At 43.6% G+C, this 21656-nt stretch overlaps 1 protein-coding gene across 1 annotated transcript in view; it reads left to right on the plus strand.

Moving 5' to 3' along the window:
- LOC110535274 (activin receptor type-2B) overlaps positions 1–21656 on the plus strand; it is an 87688-nt gene that overhangs the window by 61519 nt on the left and 4513 nt on the right. The window contains exons 4-8 of the mRNA XM_021620174.2: positions 7086–7234; positions 8740–8886; positions 8973–9116; positions 13184–13332; positions 21159–21273. Of these exons, the coding sequence (XP_021475849.2) occupies positions 7086–7234; positions 8740–8886; positions 8973–9116; positions 13184–13332; positions 21159–21273 (704 nt within the window). The remainder of the gene's footprint in view (positions 1–7085; positions 7235–8739; positions 8887–8972; positions 9117–13183; positions 13333–21158; positions 21274–21656) is intronic.

The raw sequence follows: 21656 nt of genomic DNA on the forward strand, positions 1-21656 counted from the left end.
ACCTAATACTGTACCTACCTATTCATATACCTGCCTAATACTGTACCTGCCTAATACTGTACCTGCTTAATACTGTGCCTACCTATTCATATACCTACCTGATTCTGTACCTACCTATTCATATACCTGCCTAATACTGTACCTGCCTAATACTGTACCTACCTATTCATATACCTGCCTAATACTGTACCTGCCTAATACTGTACCTACCTATTCATATACCTGCCTAATACTGTACCTGCCTAATACTGTACCTACCTAATATTGTACCTACCTATTCATATACCTGCCTAATACTGTACCTACCTAATACTGTACCTACCTATTCATATACCTACCTAATACTGTACCTACCTATTCATATACCTGCCTAATACTGTACCTACCTATTCATATATCTGCCTAATACTGTACCTACCTAATACTGTAGCTACCTATTCATATACCTGCCTAATACTGTACCTGCCTAATACTGTACCTACCTATTCATATACCTACCTAATACTGTACCTGCCTAATACTGTACCTACCTATTCATATACCTGCCTAATACTGTACCTACCTAATACTGTACCTACGTAATACTGTACCTACCTATTCATATACCTGCCTAAAACTGTACCTGCCTAATACTGTACCTGCCTATTAATATACCTGCCTAATTCTGTACCTGCCTAATACTGTACCTGCCTATTCATATACCTACCTAATACTGTACCTGCCTATTCATATGCCTGCCTAATACTGTACCTGCCTAATACTGTACCTACCTATTCATATACCTACCTAATACTGTACCTGCCTATTCATATACCTACCTAATACTGTACCTGCCTAATACTGTACCTACCTATTCATATACCTACCTAATACTGTACCTGCCTAATACTGTACCTGCCTATTCATATACCTGCCTAATACTGTACCTGCCTAACACTGTACCTACCTATTCATATACCTGCCTAATTCTGTACCTGCCTAATACTGTACCTGCCTATTCATATACCTGCCTAATACTGTACCTGCCTAACACTGTACCTATTCATATACCTGCCTAATACTGTACCTACCTAATACTGTACCTGCCTAATACTGTACCTGCCTAATACTGTCCCTACCTATTCATATACCTGCCTAATACTGTACCTGCCTAATACTGTACCTGCCTAACACTGTACCTACCTATTCATATACCTGCCTAATACTGTACCTGCCTAATACTGTACCTGCCTAATACTGTACCTGCCTAATACTGTACCTGCCTAACACTGTACCTACCTAATACTGTACCTGCCTAATACTGTACCTACCTAATACTGTACCTACCTATTCATATACCTGCCTAAAACTGTACCTACCTAATACTGTACCTGCCTAATACTGTACCTACCTAATACTGTACCTACCTATTCATATACCTGCCTAATACTGTACCTACCTAATACTGTACCTACCTAATACTGTACCTACCTAATACTGTACCTACCTATTCATATACCTGCCTAAAATTGTACCTTTCTAATACTGTACCTGCCTAACACTGTACCTACCTAATACTGTACCTACCTAATACTTTACCTACCTAATACTGTACCTACCTATTCATATACCTGCCTAACACTGTACCTACCTATTCATATACCTGCCTAATACTGTACCTACCTAATACTTTACCTACCTAATACTGTACCTACCTATTCATATACCTGCCTAAAACTGTACCTACCTAATACTGTACCTGCCTAATACTGTACCTACCTAATACTGTACCTACCTATTCATATACCTGCCTAATACTGTACCTACCTAATACTGTACCTACCTAATACTGTACCTACCTAATACTGTACCTACCTATTCATATACCTGCCTAATACTGTACCTACGTAATACTGTACCTGCCTAATACTGTACCTACCTATTCATATACATGCCTAGCACTGTACCTGCCTAATACTGTACCTACCTAATACTGTACCTGCATAATACTGTACCTGCCTAATACTGTGCCTACCTATTCATATACCTGCCTAATACTGTACCCACCTATTCATATACCTGCCTAATACTGTACCTGCCTAATACTGTACCTACCTATTCATATACCTGCCTAATACTGTACCTGCCTAATACTGTACCTACCTATTCATATACCTACCTAATACTGTACCTGCCTATTCATATACCTGCCTAATACTGTACCTGCCTAATACTGTACCTACCTATTCATATACCTACCTAATACTGTACCTGCCTAATACTGTACCTGCCTAATACTGTACCTACCTAATACTGTACCTACCTAATACTGTACCTACCTATTCATATACCTGCCTAAAACTGTACCTACCTAATACTGTACCTGCCTAATACTGTACCTGCCTAATACTGTACCTGCCTAATACTGTACCTACCTATTCATATACCTGCCTAATACTGTACCTGCCTATTCATATACCTACCTAATACTGTACCTGCCTAATACTGTACCTACCTATTCATATACCTGCCTAATACTGTACCTACGTAATACTGTACCTTCCTATTCATATACCTACCTAATACTGTACCTGCCTAATACTGTACCTGCCTAGTACTGTACCTACCTATTCATATGCCTGCCTAATACTGTACCTACCTATTAATTTACCTACCTAATGCTGTACCTGCCTAATACTGTACCTGCCCAATACTGTACCTACCTATTCATATACCTGCCTAATACTGTACCTGCCTAATACTGTACCTGCCTAATACTGTACCTACCTAATACTGTACCTGCCTAATACTGTACCTACCTAATACTGTACCTACCTATTCATATACCTGCCTAATACTGTACCTGCCTAATACTGTACCTGCTTAATACTGTGCCTACCTATTCATATACCTACCTGATTCTGTACCTACCTATTCATATACCTGCCTAATACTGTACCTGCCTAATACTGTACCTACCTATTCATATACCTGCCTAATACTGTACCTGCCTAATACTGTACCTACCTATTCATATACCTGCCTAATACTGTACCTGCCTAATACTGTACCTACCTAATATTGTACCTACCTATTCATATACCTGCCTAATACTGTACCTACCTAATACTGTACCTACCTATTCATATACCTACCTAATACTGTACCTACCTATTCATATACCTGCCTAATACTGTACCTACCTATTCATATATCTGCCTAATACTGTACCTACCTAATACTGTAGCTACCTATTCATATACCTGCCTAATACTGTACCTGCCTAATACTGTACCTACCTATTCATATACCTACCTAATACTGTACCTGCCTAATACTGTACCTACCTATTCATATACCTGCCTAATACTGTACCTACCTAATACTGTACCTACGTAATACTGTACCTACCTATTCATATACCTGCCTAAAACTGTACCTGCCTAATACTGTACCTGCCTATTAATATACCTGCCTAATTCTGTACCTGCCTAATACTGTACCTGCCTATTCATATACCTACCTAATACTGTACCTGCCTATTCATATGCCTGCCTAATACTGTACCTGCCTAATACTGTACCTACCTATTCATATACCTACCTAATACTGTACCTGCCTATTCATATACCTACCTAATACTGTACCTGCCTAATACTGTACCTACCTATTCATATACCTACCTAATACTGTACCTGCCTAATACTGTACCTGCCTATTCATATACCTGCCTAATACTGTACCTGCCTAACACTGTACCTACCTATTCATATACCTGCCTAATTCTGTACCTGCCTAATACTGTACCTGCCTATTCATATACCTGCCTAATACTGTACCTGCCTAACACTGTACCTATTCATATACCTGCCTAATACTGTACCTACCTAATACTGTACCTGCCTAATACTGTACCTGCCTAATACTGTCCCTACCTATTCATATACCTGCCTAATACTGTACCTGCCTAATACTGTACCTGCCTAACACTGTACCTACCTATTCATATACCTGCCTAATACTGTACCTGCCTAATACTGTACCTGCCTAATACTGTACCTGCCTAATACTGTACCTGCCTAACACTGTACCTACCTAATACTGTACCTGCCTAATACTGTACCTGCCTAACACTGTACCTACCTATTCATATACCTGCCTAATACTGTACCTGCCTAATACTGTACCTGCCTAATACTGTACCTACCTAATACTGTACCTACCTAATACTGTACCTACCTATTCATATACCTGCCTAATACTGTACCTACCTAATACTGTACCTACCTATTCATATACCTGCCTAATACTGTACCTGCCTAATACTGTACCTGCCTAATACTGTACCTACCTAATACTGTACCTACCTATTCATATACCTGCCTAATACTGTACCTGCCTAACACTGTACCTACCTATTCATATACCTGCCTAATACTGTACCTACCTATTCATATACCTGCCTACTACTGTACCTGCCTAATACTGTCCCTACCTATTCATATACCTGCCTAATACTGTACCTACCTATTCATATACCTGCCTAATACTGTACCTACCTAATACTGTACCTACCTAATACTGTACCTGCCTAACACTGTACCTACCTATTCATATACCTGCCTAATACTGTACCTGCCTAATACTGTACCTACCTATTCATATACCTGCCTAATACTGTACCTGCCTAATACTGTCCCTACCTATTCATACACCTGCCTAATACTGTCCCTACCTATTCATATACCTGCCTAACACTGTACCTACCTATTCATATACCTGCCTAATACTGTACCTACCTATTCATATACCTGCCTAATACTGTACCTGCCTAACACTGTACCTACCTATTCATATACCTGCCTAATACTGTACCTGCCTAACACTGTACCTACCTATTCATATACCTGCCTAACACTGTACCTACCTATTCATATACCTGCCTAATACTGTACCTGCCTAATACTGTACCTACCTATTCATATACCTGCCTAATACTGTACCTGCCTCATACTGTACCTGCCTAATACTGTACCTACCTAATACTGTACCTACCTATTCATATACCTGCTTAACACTGTACCTACCTATTCATATACCTGCCTAATACTGTACCTGCCTATTCATATACCTGCCTAATACTGTACCTGCCTAACACTGTACCTACCTATTCATATACCTGCCTAATACTGTACCTACCTATTCATATACCTGCCTAATACTGTACCTGCCTAATACTGTCCCTACCTATTCATACACCTGCCTAATACTGTCCCTACCTATTCATATACCTGCCTAATACTGTACCTACCTAATACTGTACCTACCTATTCATATACCTGCCTAATACTGTACCTACCTAATACTGTACCTACCTATTAATATACCTGCCTAATACTGTACCTACCTATTAATATACCTGCCTAATACTGTACCTACCTATTAATATACCTGCCTAATACTGTACCTACCTATTAATATACCTGCCTAATACTGTACCTACCTATTAATATACCTGCCTAATACTGTACCTACCTATTAATATACCTGCCTAATACTGTACCTACCTATTAATATACTTGCCTAATACTGTACCTACCTAATACTGTACCTACCTATTCATATACCTGCCTAACACTGTACCTGCCTATTCATATACCTGCCTAATACTGTACCAACCTAATACTGTACCTACCTATTCATATACCTGCCTAATACTGTACCTACGTAATACTGTACCTACGTAATACTGTACCTGCCTAATACTGTACCTGCCTAATACTGTACCTACCTAATACTGTACCTGCCTAATACTGTACCTACGTAATACTGTACCTACCTATTCATATACCTGCCTAATACTGTACCTACCTAATACTGTACCTACCTAATACTGTACCTACCTATTCATATACCTGCCTAATACTGTACCTACGTAATACTGTACCTACCTAATACTGTACCTACCTATTAATATACCTGCCTAATACTGTACCTGCCTATTCATATACCTGCCTAATACTGTACCTACCTAATACTGTCCCTACCTATTCATATACCTGCCTAACACTGTACCTACCTATTCATATACCTGCCTAATACTGTACCTACCTAATACTGTACCTACCTAATACTGTACCTACCTATTCATATACCTGCCTAATACTGTACCTACGTAATACTGTACCTGCCTAATACTGTACCTACCTATTCATATACATGCCTAGCACTGTACCTGCCTAATACTGTACCTACCTAATACTGTACCTGCCTAATACTGTGCCTACCTATTCATATACCTGCCTAATACTGTACCCACCTATTCATATACCTGCCTAATACTGTACCTGCCTAATACTGTACCTACCTATTCATATACCTGCCTAATACTGTACCTGCCTAATACTGTACCTACCTATTCATATACCTACCTAATACTGTACCTGCCTATTCATGTACCTGCCTAATACTGTACCTACCTATTCATATACCTACCTAATACTGTACCTGCCTAATACTGTACCTGCCTAATACTGTACCTACCTAATACTGTACCTACCTAATACTGTACCTACCTATTCATATACCTGCCTAAAACTGTACCTGCCTAATACTGTACCTGCCTAATACTGTACCTACCTATTCATATACCTGCCTAATACTGTACCTGCCTATTCATATACCTACCTAATACTGTACCTGCCTAATACTGTACCTACCTATTCATATACCTGCCTAATACTGTACCTACGTAATACTGTACCTTCCTATTCACATACCTACCTTATACTGTACCTACCTATTCATATGCCTGCCTAATACTGTACCTACCTATTAATTTACCTACCTAATGCTGTACCTGCCTAATGCTGTACCTGCCTAATACTGTACCTGCCCAATAATGTACCTACCTATTCATATACCTGCCCAATACTGTACCTGCCCAATACTGTACCTGCCCAATACTGTACCTGCCCATTCATGTACCTACCTAATACTCTACCTACCTAATACTGTACCCGCCTAATACTGTAGCTACCTATTACTGTTCTCTCGCTCCTCTCGGTAACACTGTGTTCTCTCTGTCCCTCTCTCTGTCCCTCCAGTGATCAAGCCGCCTCCCCCCACGCCCACCCTACTCAATGTGCTGGTCTACTCATTGCTGCCTATCACCATGCTCTCCATGGCCCTGCTGCTGGCCTTCTGGATGTACCACCACCGCAAGCCGCCCTATGGCCACGTGGACATCAACGAGGTCGGCCAGTTTCCCCCGACCATCTCCTTAGCTCTGTCTCGTTCTGTTTTGCTTCCCGTCGCTCTTCTGTACTCGTCTTTGAATTAATGAATTTATTTGAAACATTTAAAATGCATGCCGACTTGCTTCAGCCAAGTACATCAATACTACACACAAAGTCATTGAGGGTTAAAAACACAATAAAGTCAACACTTATGTCCATTGTGGTCCTCCTGTCTGTCAGTGGTATTGGCTCTCTCTGTCTGTAGAGATAATGTAGCTGTTGAATTATCTTATGTGGTGCCACCTCTTTCCTGTTTGTGGTTTCTCACTCCTATTCTTTCACTTCCTCGCTCTTTTATCCCTTCTTCTTCGGAGGCCATCTTGTTAGCAGCCCCTAAGCTACTGTGCAAAGCCTCTTAATGACCACCGCCATCTAGAGGTAGTCGGCTGCCACTGCACTGTGATATAGGTCCCTCCTATAGGACCACTGCCCTGTGATATAGGTCCCTCCTATAGGACCACTGCCCTGTGATATAGGTCCCTCCTATAGGACCACTGCCCTGTGATATAGGTCCCTCCTATAGGACCACTGCCCTGTGATATAGGTCCCTCCTATAGGACCACTGCCCTGTGATATAGGTCCCTCCTATAGGACCACTGCCCTGTGATATAGGTCCCTCCTATAGGACCACTGCCCTGTGATATAGGTCCCTCCTATAGGACCACTGCCCTGTGATACAGGTCCCCCCTATAGGACCACTGCCCTGTGATACAGGTCCCCCCTATAGGACCACTGCCCTGTGATACAGGTCCCCCCTATAGGACCACTGCCCTGTGATATAGGTCCCTCCTATAGGACCACTGCCCTGTGATACAGGTCCCCCCTATAGGACCACTGCCCTGTGATACAGGTCCCCCCTATAGGACCACTGCCCTGTGATACAGGTCCCCCCTATAGGACCACTGCCCTGTGATACAGGTCCCCCCTATAGGACCACTGTGATATAGGTCCCCCTCTATAGGACCACTGTGATATAGGTCCCCCCTATAGGACCACTGCCCTGTGATATAGGTCCCCCCCTATAGGACCACTGTGATATAGGTCCCCCCTATAGGACCACTGCCCTGTGATATAGGTCCCCCCCTATAGGACCACTGTGATATAGGTCCCCCCTATAGGACCACTGCCCTGTGATATAGGTCCCCCCCTATAGGACCACTGATATAGGTCCCTCTTATAGGACCACTGTGATATAGGTCCCCCCCTATAGAACAGTTGTTAGTATATTGATGGTAGTATATTAGTGTTAGTCTTTAGCATGTGTAGAATCTTGGGCTTATTTGTTTTTCTTAAAGTTGAACTGTTTTGCAACATAGTTTTAGAAGTTTTTCATTTGATATCAAAGCTCCAGTTATTATAGAAGTTGTAAGTATGTTGTGAACCGTACTCGGTCCTCATAGGCTTGTTGAATGTAATGTCCCAGTGTTTACCTGTACTGACCTCTGAACTATTTATCTACCAGGATCCTGGCCTAGTTCCCCCTCCTTCCCCCCTGGTGGGGCTCAAACCCCTGCAGTTGCTGGAGATCAAGGCAAGGGGGCGCTTCGGCTGCGTGTGGAAGGCCCAGATGATGAACGAATACGTGGCTGTCAAGGTCTTCCCCATTCAGGTAAGTGGTTGAAGCATTGATGTAATGTTCCCTCTGTTTGTGTACCCTCTGAAGCGTTGATGTAACGTTTGTGTGTCCTCCCACAGGATAAGCAGTCGTGGATGAATGAGCGGGACGTGTTCCTCACGCCGGGGATGAAGCACGAGAACCTGCTGCGCTACATTGCGGCCGAGAAGCGCGGGACCAACCTGGAGATGGAGTTGTGGCTCATCTCTGAGTTCCACCAGAGGGTGAGAAGGAGGAGTAGGGAAACAGGGGTGGAGGGAGAGGTTAAGGCGCTAGGTTCTCTAACATCTCATCTGGTCTGGCTTGACTGCATCAAATTGATATAAAGAAGCTATCTAGCTACACTAGCCAGCTAAGCTGGCCAGCTAGCTAGCTAACAAGGCTAATTGTGGCTGTTTTGCTGCGCTCCCTGTCTTTGTCTACAACAACTCCATTCATATTAAACAACAGCCTACCTGTGGGTTGATCATTGCAGCCTACTCCTTCTCATTTAGCCAACTTAATTCCGTGATTGAAATTCCAGTTTGCGTTGATTAGAAATCTCCCACTTCACTTTCTACACATGTAGCCTCTGACTGTAGCGCCGCTGTCATTGACCGACAATAACAACAAGCTACAGGCATAAAACGTGTGTAGGTTACCGGGCACTACTTTTTTATGGGGCGCACTCAGAAAAAAAATGTTTATAAAAATGTTGAATGTCATGGTGTACCCTAGTATGTAGCAATGTCACATTTTAGACCAAGCCTTGCCATTAAAATAGGCGTGTGTGTGTGTGTGTGTGTGTGTATATGTCTCAGCAAAAAATAAATGTCCTCTCTCTGTCAATAAACTTAATTTTTTTCAGCAAACTTAACATGTGTAAATATTTGTATGAACGTAACAAGATTCAACAACTGAGACATGAACTGAACAAGTTCCACAGACATGTGACTAACAGAAATTGAATAATGTGTCCCTGAACAAAGGGGTGATCAAAAGTTACAGTAAGTATCTGGTGTGGCCACCAGCTGCATTAAGTACTGTTGTGCATCTCCTCCTCATGGACTGCACCAGATTTGCCCGTTTTTGCTGTGAGATGTTACCCCACTCTTCCACCAAGGCACCTGCAAGTTCCCGGACATTTCTGGGGGAATGGCCCTAGCCCTCACCCTCCGATCTAACAGGTCCCAGACGTGCTCAATGGGATTGAGATCCGGGCTCTTTGCTGGCCACGGCAGAACACTGAGATTCCTGTCCAGCAGGAAATCACGCACAGAACGAGCAGTATGGCTGGTGGCATTGTCATGCTGGATGGTCATGTCAAGATGAGCCTGCAGGAAGGGTACCACATGAGGGAGGAGGATGTCTTCCCTGTAACGCACAGCGTTGAGATTGCCTGCAATGACAACAAGCTCAGTCCAATGATGCTGTTACACACCGCCCCAGACTATGACGGACCCTCCACCTCCAAATCGATCCCGCTCCAGAGTACAGGCCTCGGTGTAACGCTCATTCCGTTGATGATAAATGCGAATCCGACCATCACCCCTGGTGAGACAAAACCGACTCGTCAGTGAAGAGCACCTTTTGCCAGTCCTGTCTGGTCCAGCAACGGTGGGTTTGTCCCCACAGGCGATGTTGTTGCCGGTGATGTCTGGTGAGGATCAGCCTTACAACAGGCCTACAAGCCCTCAGTCAAGCCTCTCTCCGCCTATTGAGGACAGTCTGAGCACTGATGGAGAGATTATGTGTTCCTGGTGTAGCTCGGGCAATTGTTATTGCCTTCCTGTACCTGTCCCGCAGGTGTGCCGATCCTGTGCGGGTGTTGTTACACGTGGTCTGCCACTGCGAGGACAATAAGCTGTCCGTCCTGTTTCCCTGTAGCGCTGTCTTAGGTGTCTCACAGTACGGACATTGCAATTTATTGCCCTGGCCACATCTGCAGTCCTCATGCCTCCTTTGCAGCATGCCTAAGGCACGTTCACGCAGATGAGCAGGGACCCTGGGCTTCTTTCTTTTGGTGTTTTTCAGAGTCAGTAGAAACGCCTCTTTAGTGTCCTAAGTTTTCATAACTGTGACCTTAATTGCCTACCGTCTGTAAGCTGTTAGTGTCTTAACGACAGGTACATGTTCATTAATTGTTTAAGGTACATTGAACAAGCATGTTTAAACCCTTTAGAATGAAGATCTGTGAAGTTAATTCGATTTTTACGAATTTATCTTTGAAAGACAGGGTCCTGAAAAAGGGACGTTTTATTTTTTTGCTGAGTTTATATAAACCACACTCACTCTACCGGTCAAAAGTTTTAGAACACCTACTCATTCAAGGGTTTTTCTATGTTTTTACTATTTTCTACGTTGTAGAATAATAGTGAAGACATCAAAACTATGACATAACACATATGGAATCATGTAGTAAGTGGAAAAAGTGGAAAACAAATCTAAATATATTTTTGAGATTCTTCAAAGTAGCCACCCTTTGCCTTAGCAGATTTGCACACTTTTGGCATTCTCCCAACCAGCTTCACCTGGAATGCTTTTCCAACAGTCTTGAAGGAGTTCCCACATATGCTGAGCACTTGTTGGCTGCTTTTCCTTCACTCTGTGGTCCAACTCATCCAAACCCATCTCAATTGGGTTGAGGTTGGGTGATTGGAGGCCAGGTCATCTGATGCAGCACTCCATCACTCTCCTTCTTGGTAAAATAGCCCTTACACAGCCTGGAGGGGTGTCTTGTGTCATTGTCCTGTTGACAAACAAATGATAGTCCCACGAAGCGCAAACCAGATGGGATGGCGTACCACTGCAGAATGCTGTAGTAGCCATGTTGGTTAAGTGTGCCTCGAATTCTAAATAAATAACAGAGTGTCACCAGCAAAGTACCTCCACACCATCACACCACCTCCTCCATGCTTCACAATGGGAATCACATGTGCGGAGATCATCTGTTCACCTACTCTGCGTTTCACAAAGACGAGGCGGTTGGAACCAAAAATCTAAAATTTGGACTCATCAGACCAAAGGGCATATTTCCACTGATCCAATGTCCATTGCTCGTGTTTCTTGGCCCAAGCAAGTCTCTACTTCTTAACAGTGTCTTTTAGTAGTGGTTTCTTTGCAGCAATTTGACCATGAAGGCCTGATTCATGCAGTCTCCTCTGAACTGCTGATGTTTCTGTTACTTGAACTCTGAATCATTTATTTGGGCTTCAATTTCTGAGTCTGTTACCTCAAATTAACTTATCTGCAGCAGAGGTAACTCTGGGTTTTCATTCCTGTGGTGGTCCTCATGCGAGACCGTTTCATCATAGCGCTTGATGGGTTTTTACGACTAAACTTGAAGAAACGTTCAAAGTCCTTGAAATGTTCCTCATTGACTGACCTTCATGTCTTAAAGTAATGATGGCCTGTCATTTCTCTTTGCTTATTTGAGCAGTTCTTGCCATAATTTGGACTTGGTCTTTTACAAAATAGGGTTATCTTCTGTATACCACCTCTACCATGTCACAACACAACTGATTGGCTCAAACGTATTAAGAAGGAAAGAAAATGTACTTTTCACAAGGCACACCTGTTCATTTAAATGCATTCCAGGTGACAAAAGCTCATGAAGCTGGTTGAGAGAATCCCAAGAGTGTGCAAAGCTGTTATCAAGGCAAAGGGTGGCTACTTTGAAGAATGTCAAGTATAAAATATTTTTACTTCCTGATTCCATATGTGTTATGTCATAGTTTTGATGTCTTCACTTCTATTCTACTATGTAGAATTGTTTTTATTTTTAAACTTGGAATGAGTAGTGGCGTCCAAGCTTTTCACTGGTACTGTATATACAATACACACAATGCCTTCGGAAAGTGTTTAGACCCTTTTGACCTTTTGGTTGTTTGGCTATTCAAATAACTATGCCCATCCCCTACCCGAGAGGTATTGCCTTTTTATTTCCCTCGCTGTTGAATTTTCAATTCCGCAGAAGTTGTTTTGCTACAGTTTAATAGCACTCGATTTGACAGACCTCAGTGGCTGGCCTTCATTGATCTCGGACCATAAACTATGTATGAATGATAGCAACCCTGTCTCTGCGGTCAAATACACTTATATTTTCCCCAGTTCAATCATTGAAAAGTTATTTAGTGTGCTCTCGGGATGTCTTACTTTATCTTGTTGTTAACAGCTCCACTTCTCACTTTCTCTTTTTTTCCTCTCTCTCACGCTTCCTTTCTCTTTCGCTCTCTCTCGCTCTCTCTCTCTCTCTCTCTCTCTCTCTCTCTCTCTCTTGTTCTGTGTATGTCTGCCTGTGTGTATACTCCAGGGCTCCCTGACAGACTATCTGAAGGGGAACGCGATCAGCTGGACTGAGCTGTGTCACATCTCTGGGACCATGGCCTGCGGGCTGGCCTACCTGCACGAGGACGTTCCTCGCTACAAAGGAGAGGGACCCAAACCGGCCATTGCTCACAGGTAAGGGCACACGAGGTCAGCACTGGTTTGTGTGAGAGAGAATGCAAGACATTAGACTTGGGGTCTGGTTCGAGCAGCGTTTCTGATTTCTCAATGACCTATTTGGTAAGTTAAGGTAATCCTATACCGTAGCAATTTTTATTTATTTTTATTTTTATTTTACCTTTATTTAACCAGGTAGGCAAGTTGAGAACAAGTTCTCATTTACAATTGCGACCTGGCCAAGATAAAGCAAAGCAGTTCGACAGATACAACAACACAGAGTTACACATGGAGTAAAACAAACATACAGTCAATAATAAAGTATAAACAAGTCTATATACAATGTGAGCAAATGAGGTGAGAAGGGAGGTAAAGGCAAAAAAAGGCCTTGGTGGCAAGGTAAATACAATATAGCAAGTAAAACACTGGAATGGTAGTTTTGCAATGGAAGAATGTGCAAAGTAGAAATAAAAATAATGGGGTGCAAAGGAGCAAAATAAATAAATAAATTAAATACAGTTGGGAAAGAGGTAGTTGATAGGGCTAAATTATATGTGGGCTATGTACAGGTGCAGTAATCTGTGAGCTGCTCTGACAGTTGGTGCTTAAAGCTAGTGAGGGAGATAAGTGTTTCCAGTTTCAGAGATTTTTGTAGTTCGTTCCAGTCATTGGCAGCAGAGAACTGGAAAGAGAGGCGGCCAAAGAAAGAATTGGTTTTGGGGGTGACTAGAGAGATATACCTGCTGGAGCGTGTGCTACAGGTGGGAGATGCCATGGTGACCAGCGAGCTGAGATAAGGGGGGACTTTACCCAGCAGGGTCTTGTAGATGACATGGAGCCAGTGGGTTTGGCGACGAGTATGAAGCGAGGGCCAGCCAACGAGAGCGTACAGGTCGCAATGGTGGGTAGTGTATGGGGCTTTGGTGACAAAACGGATTGCACTGTGATAGACTGCATCCAGTTTGTTGAGTAGGGTATTGGAGGCTATTCTGTAAACTACATCGCCAAAGTCGAGGATTGGTAGGATGGTCAGTTTTACAAGGGTATGTTTGGCAGCATGAGTGAAGGATGCTTTGTTGCGAAATAGGAAGCCAATTCTAGATTTAACTTTGGATTGGAGATGTTTGATATGGGTCTGGAAGGAGAGTTTACAGTCTAACCAGACACCTAAGTATTTGTAGTTGTCCACGTATTCTAAGTCAGAGCCGTCCAGAGTAGTGATGTTGGACAGGCGGGTAGGTGCAGGTAGTGATCGGTTGAAGAGCATGCATTTAGTTTTACTTGTATTTAAGAGCAGTTGGAGGCCACGGAAGGAGAGTTGTATGGCATTGAAGCTTGCCTGGAGGGTTGTTAACACAGTGTCCAAAGAAGGGCCGGAAGTATACAGAATGGTGTCGTCTGCGTAGAGGTGGATCAGAGACTCACCAGCAGCAAGAGCGACCTCATTGATGTATACAGAGAAGAGAGTCGGTCCAAGAATTGAACCCTGTGGCACCCCCATAGAGACTGCCAGAGGTCCGGACAACAGACCCTCAGATTTGACACACTGAACTCTATCAGAGAAGTAGTTGGTGAACCAGGCGAGGCAATCATTTGAGAAACCAAGGCTGTTGAGTCTGCCGATGAGGATGTGGTGATTGACAGAGTCGAAAGCCTTGGCCAGATCAATGAATACGGCTGCACAGTAATGTTTCTTATCGATGGCGGTTAAGATATCGTTTAGGACCTTGAGCGTGGCTGAGGTGCACCCATGACCAGCTCTGAAACCAGATTGCATAGCAGAGAAGGTATGGTGAGATTCAAAATGGTCGGTAATCTGTTTGTTGACTTGGCTTTCGAAGACCTTAGAAAGGCATGGTAGGATAGATATAGGTCTGTAGCAGTTTGGGTCAAGAGTGTCCCCCCCTTTGAAGAGGGGGATGACCGCAGCTGCTTTCCAATCTTTGGGAATCTCAGACGACACGAAAGAGAGGTTGAACAGGCTAGTAATAGGGGTGGCAACAATTTCGGCAGATAATTTTAGAAAGAAAGGGTCCAGATTGTCTAGCCCGGCTGATTTGTAGGGGTCCAGATTTTGCAGCTCTTTCAGAACATCAGCTGAATGGATTTGGGAGAAGGAGAAATGGGGAAGGCTTGGGCGAGTTGCTGTTGGGGGTGCAGTGCTGTTGACAGGGGTAGGAGTAGCCAGGTGGAAAGCATGGCCAGCAGTAGAAAAATGCTTATTGAAATTTTCAATTATGGTGGATTTATCAGTGGTGACAGTGTTTCCTATCTTCAGTGCAGTGGGCAGCTGGGAGGAGGTGTTCTTATTCTCCATGGACTTTACAGTGTCCCAGAACTTTTTTGAGTTAGTGTTGCAAGAAGCAAATTTCTGCTTGAAAAAGCTAGTCTTGGCTTTTCTAACTGCCTGTGTATAATGGTTTCTAGCTTCCCTGAACAGCTGCATATCACGGGGGCTGTTCGATGCTAATGCAGAACGCCATAGGACGTTTTTGTGTTGATTAAGGGCAGTCAGGTCTGGGGAGAACCAAGGGCTATATCTGTTCCTGGTTCTAAATTTCTTGAATGGGGCATGTTTATTTAAGATGGTTAGGAAGGCATTTTTAAAAAATATCCAGGCATCCTCTACTGACGGGATGAGGTCAATATCCTTCCAGGATACCCCGGCCAGGTCGATTAGAAAGGCCTGCTCGCTGAAGTGTTTCAGGGAGCGTTTTACAGTGATGAGAGGAGGTCGTTTGACCGCTGACCCATTACGGATGCAGGCAATGAGGCAGTGATCGCTGAGATCTTGGTTGAAGACAGCAGAGGTGTATTTAGAGGGGAAGTTGGTTAGGATGATATCTATGAGGGTGCCCGTGTTTAAGGCTTTGGGGAGGTACCTGGTAGGTTCATTGATAATTTGTGTGAGATTGAGGGCATCAAGTTTAGATTGTAGGATGGCTGGGGTGTTAAGCATGTTCCAGTTTAGGTCGCCTAGCAGCACGAGCTCTGAAGATAGATGGGGGGCAATCAGTTCACATATGGTGTCCAGAGCACAGCTGGGGGCAGAGGGTGGTCTATAGCAGGCGGCAACGGTGAGAGACTTGTTTTTAGAAAGGTGGATTTTTAAAAGTAGAAGTTCAAATTGTTTGGGTACAGACCTGGATAGTAGGACAGAACTCTGCAGGCTATCTTTGCAGTAAATTGCAACACCGCCCCCTTTGGCAGTTCTATCTTGTCTGAAAATGTTGTAGTTTGGAATTAAAATGTCTGAATTTTTGGTGGTCTTCCTAAGCCAGGATTCAGACACAGCTAGAACATCCGGGTTGGCAGAGTGTGCTAAAGCAGTGAATAGAACAAACTTAGGGAGGAGGCTTCTAATGTTAACATGCATGAAACCAAGGCTATTACGGTTACAGAAGTCGTCAAAAGAGAGCACCTGGGGAATAGGAGTGGAGCTAGGCACTGCAGGGCCTGGATTCACCTCTACATCGCCAGAGGAACATAGGAGGAGTAGAATAAGGGTGCGACTAAAAGCAATAAGAATTGGTCGTCTAGAACGTCTGGAACAGAGAGTAAAAGGAGGTTTCTGGGGGCGATAAAATAGCATCAAGGTATAATGTACAGACAAAGGTAAGGTAGGATGTGAATACAGTGGAGGTAAACCTAGGTATTGAGTGATGAAGAGAGAGATATTGTCTCTAGAAACATCATTGAAACCAGGAGATGTCATTGCATGTGTGGGTGGTGGAACTAATAGGTTGGATAAGGTATAGTGAGCAGGACTAGAGGCTCTACAGTGAAATAAGCCAATAAACACTAACCAGAACAGCAATGGACAAGACATATTGACATTAAGGAGAGGCATGCTTAGTCGAGTGATCAAAAGGGTCCAGTGAGTGGAGAGGTTGGTTTAGGGTCACGGCGATTTAGACAGCTAGCCAAGCCAACCGGTAGCAAGCTAGCATAGGATGGAGTCTGTTGTTAGCCACCTCTTGCGTTCGGTCAGTAGATTAGTGGTGTTCCGTGTGGTAGAGGGGATTAATCAAAATCACACAACAACAAAAATAAGAACAATAGATATAGTTATAGAGGCCCGAGAAGAAAACATAATAATTCAAATAAATAAATTGTCCGATTGTCTATTCAGAATAGCAGCCGGAAAGACAGCTAACGGTTAGCGGGCCGCAGATGGGCGTTCCGGTAACGTCGCGACAGAGGAGCCAGCCGGATCTCCTTCAGGTAGATAACGTCGGCAGTCCGGTTGTGAAGGCCCGGTGGGGCTCCGCGTAGGCAGTGAAACGGGTCCGGATAGGTGACTGCAGCCCAGGAGTGAATGATGGAACTCAGGCGTGATTGACGGAGCTGGCTAGCACCGGAACAATCGATGTTTGCTCCGGAATCGACGAAAGCCGACTGTCACACGGATAGCAGCTAGCTAGCTGTGAGATCCGGGTATGAATGTCCAGAGAGCAGTTGAAATCCAGGGACATGGAGAGAAAAATTGGTCCGGTATGTTCCGTTCCGAGCCACGCTGCGCCGTACAAAACTGGCGATAGATTTTCGAACTAAAGGACAGCCGATGACCACAAACCGTGGTTAGCTTCTGATTAGCTTCTGGGCTAGCTCCTGGCTAGCTTCTGGCTAGTTTCTGGCCAGCCTCCTGGAGTTTCTGGCTAGCTTCCTGAAGGATTGCAGATCTGAGGTAAATAATACTTTTTTATAAATATAAATTGGTGAGGCTGGTTGCAGGAGAGTGTTTAGAAGATGAGTTGATGGAAAATAAAAATAAAATGTATGTGAAAGAAGTTGTAAATATATATATATACAGGACACGACAAGACGAGGACAAAAGACGTCTGAACTGCTATGCGATCTTGGATGAGATTGATTGATTGATTAGCAATGATTATGCTACATTTTTGTTCACATTTTTGTTCACTCTGCGGGCCCCTGTGTCGTACAATCCGGAGGGATCTATCCTTGAGGGCATCTTTTCTTTTAACAGCACTCAAACCTCTTGACTGCAATTTTATTTGACCGCAGGAAATCAAAATTGTTTACACTTTATGCCATTGGGAAAACACTTTCAACATTCAGTATAAGTCTAGACAGGACCGTTCCCTGTTTGCAGCGTGTCTCTCAGTTCTGATTTAAACTGTGCTATAAGTCTAGACAGGACCGTTCTCTGTGTCTCTCAGTTCTGATTTAAACTGTGCTATAAGTCTAGACAGGACCGTTCTCTGTGTCTCTCAGTTCTGATTTAAACTGTGCTATAAGTCTAGACAGGACCGTTCCCTGTTTGCAGCGGGTCTCTCAGTTCTGATTTAAACTGTGCTATAAGTCTAGACAGGACCGTTCTCTGTGTCTCTCAGTTCTGATTTAAACTGTGCTATAAGTCTAGACAGGACCGTTCTCTGTGTCTCTCAGTTCTGATTTAAACTGTGCTATAAGTCTAGACAGGACCGTTCTCTGTGTCTCTCAGTTCTGATTTAAACTGTGCTATAAGTCTAGACAGGACCGTTCTCTGTGTCTCTCAGTTCTGATTTAAATTGTGCTATAAGTCTAGACAGGACCGTTCCCTGTTTGCAGCGGGTCTCTCAGTTCTGATATAAACTGTGCTATAAGTCTAGACAGGACCGTTCTCTGTGTCTCTCAGTTTTGATATAAACTGTGCTATAAGTCTAGACAGGACCGTTCTCTGTGTCTCTCAGTTCTGATTTAAACTGTGCTATAAGTCTAGACAGGACCGTTCTCTGTGTCTCTCAGTTCTGATATAAACTGTGCTATAAGTCTAGACAGGACCGTTCTCTGTGTCTCTCAGTTCTGATTTAAACTGTGCTATAAGTCTAGACAGGACCGTTCTCTGTGTCTCTCAGTTCTGATTTAAACTGTGCTATAAGTCTAGACAGGACCGTTCTCTGTGTCTCTCAGTTCTGATTTAAACTGTGCTATAAGTCTAGACAGGACCGTTCTCTGTGTCTCTCAGTTCTGATTTAAATTGTGCTATAAGTCTAGACAGGACCGTTCCCTGTTTGCAGCGGGTCTCTCAGTTCTGATATAAACTGTGCTATAAGTCTAGACAGGACCGTTCTCTGTGTCTCTCAGTTCTGATATAAACTGTGCTATAAGTCTAGACAGGACCGTTCTCTGTGTCTCTCAGTTCTGATTTAAACTGTGCTATAAGTCTAGACAGGACCGTTCTCTGTGTCTCTCAGTTCTGATATAAACTGTGCTATAAGTCTAGACAGGACCGTTCTCTGTGTCTCTCAGTTCTGATTTAAACTGTGCTATAAGTCTAGACAGGACCGTTCTCTGGGTCTCTCAGTTCTGATTTAAACTGTGCTATAAGTCTAGACAGGACCGTTCCCTGTTTGCAGCGGGTCTCTCAGTTCTGATATAAACTGTGCTATAAGTCTAGACAGGACCGTTCCCTGTTTGCAGCGGGTCTCTCAGTTCTGATATAAACTGTGCTATAAGTCTAGACAGGACCGTTCTCTGTGTCTCTCAGTTCTGATTTAAACTGTGCTATAAGTCTAGACAGGACCGTTCTCTGTGTCTCTCAGTTCTGATTTAAACTGTGCTATAAGTCTAGACAGGACCGTTCTGTGTCTCTCAGTTCTGATTTAAATTGTGCTATAAGTCTAGACAGGACCGTTCCCTGTTTGCAGCGGGTCTCTCAGTTCTGATATAAACTGTGCTATAAGTCTAGACAGGACCGTTCTCTGTGTCTCTCAGTTCTGATATAAACTGTGCTATAAGTCTAGACAGGACCGTTCTCTGTGTTTCTCAGTTCTGATTTAAACTGTGCTATAAGTCTAGACAGGACCGTTCTCTGTGTCTCTCAGTTCTGATATAAACTGTGCTATAAGTCTAGACAGGACCGTTCTCTGTGTCTCTCAGTTCTGATTTAAACTGTGCTATAAGTCTAGACAGGACTGTTCTCTGGGTCTCTCAGTTCTGATTTAAACTGTGCTATAAGTCTAGACAGGACCGTTCCCTGTTTGCAGCGGGTCTCTCAGTTCTGATATAAACTGTGCTATAAGTCTAGACAGGACCGTTCCCTGTTTGCAGCGGGTCTCTCAGTTCTGATATAAACTGTGCTATAAGTCTAGACAGGACCGTTCTCTGTGTCTCTCAGTTCTGATTTAAACTGTGCTATAAGTCTAGACAGGACCGTTCTCTGTGTCTCTCAGTTCTGATTTAAACTGTGCTATAAGTCTAGACAGGACCGTTCTCTGTGTCTCTCAGTTCTGATATAAACTGTGCTATAAGTCTAGACAGGACCGTTCTCTGTGTCTCTCAGTTCTGATTTAAATTGTGCTATAAGTCTAGACAGGACCGTTTCCTGTGGGCAGCGGGTCTTTCTTCTTTATTTGTGTGTAGTTCATGATAAGACCGATCATGACAAAGGGCCAACTGATCACAAACCAGTTGTGGGGCCAATCCTATGTCTCTAAGCCAGTGTTATTCAATGAAATACTATATGGTCCTTTTCAGGACACCAGGCAAGGAAACTCTCAGGCCAATCATTGATGTTAATTGAACTGGTAGAAAATAAAAGCCAGGGTCTGGTTCAGTGGGCAGGCAACGTTTTGAAATGAGGAGGTATTACCTGAACTTCTCCGATAAGAAAACGCAGTTCTGTTTTCTGCCGCAACAGTTTTTGCTACGTTGTGCCCTACTAAACATGACCCAGTTTTGCCCTCGAGCCATATAGTTCAATAGCCCTGCTGCCGTGTCGTCCAATAGCCCTGCTGCCGTGTCGTCCAATAGCCCTGCTGCCGTGTCGTCCAATAGCCCTGCTCTACACCATCACTGACCCCCCCCCCCCCCCGTCCTCTTTTCCTTCTCCCCTCCAGGGACTTCAAGAGTAAGAACGTGATGCTGCGGACAGACCTGACGGCCATCATCGGAGACTTTGGGCTGGCGGTGCGGTTCGAGCCGGGCAAGCCCCCAGGGGACACTCATGGCCAGGTGAGTGAGTCACCATCAGTCTGTCCCAAATGGCGCCCCGTTCCCGGTTTTAGTTAACTACTTTTCATCCGTAAACAGGAATCAGGGAGCTATCTCTGACAAGTAAATTGATTGTACTATCTATGAACAAAGACCATTATGGAGACACTGCTTTAAAGATCATACTAACTATGAACATCACGGAGACACTGCTTTAAAGATCATACGAACTAAACTCAGGAAAAAAAGAAACGTCCTTTCAGCAAACTTAACATGTGTAAATATTTGTATGAACAAGATTCAACAACTGAGACATAAACTGTACAAGTTCCACAGACATGTAACTAACAGAAATTGAATTTGTCCCTGAACAAAGTGTGGGGGGGGGGGGGGGGTCAAAATCA

Source organism: Oncorhynchus mykiss, chromosome 11, assembly GCF_013265735.2.
Source record: "Oncorhynchus mykiss isolate Arlee chromosome 11, USDA_OmykA_1.1, whole genome shotgun sequence".
Classification (NCBI taxonomy): Eukaryota; Metazoa; Chordata; class Actinopteri; order Salmoniformes; family Salmonidae; genus Oncorhynchus; species Oncorhynchus mykiss.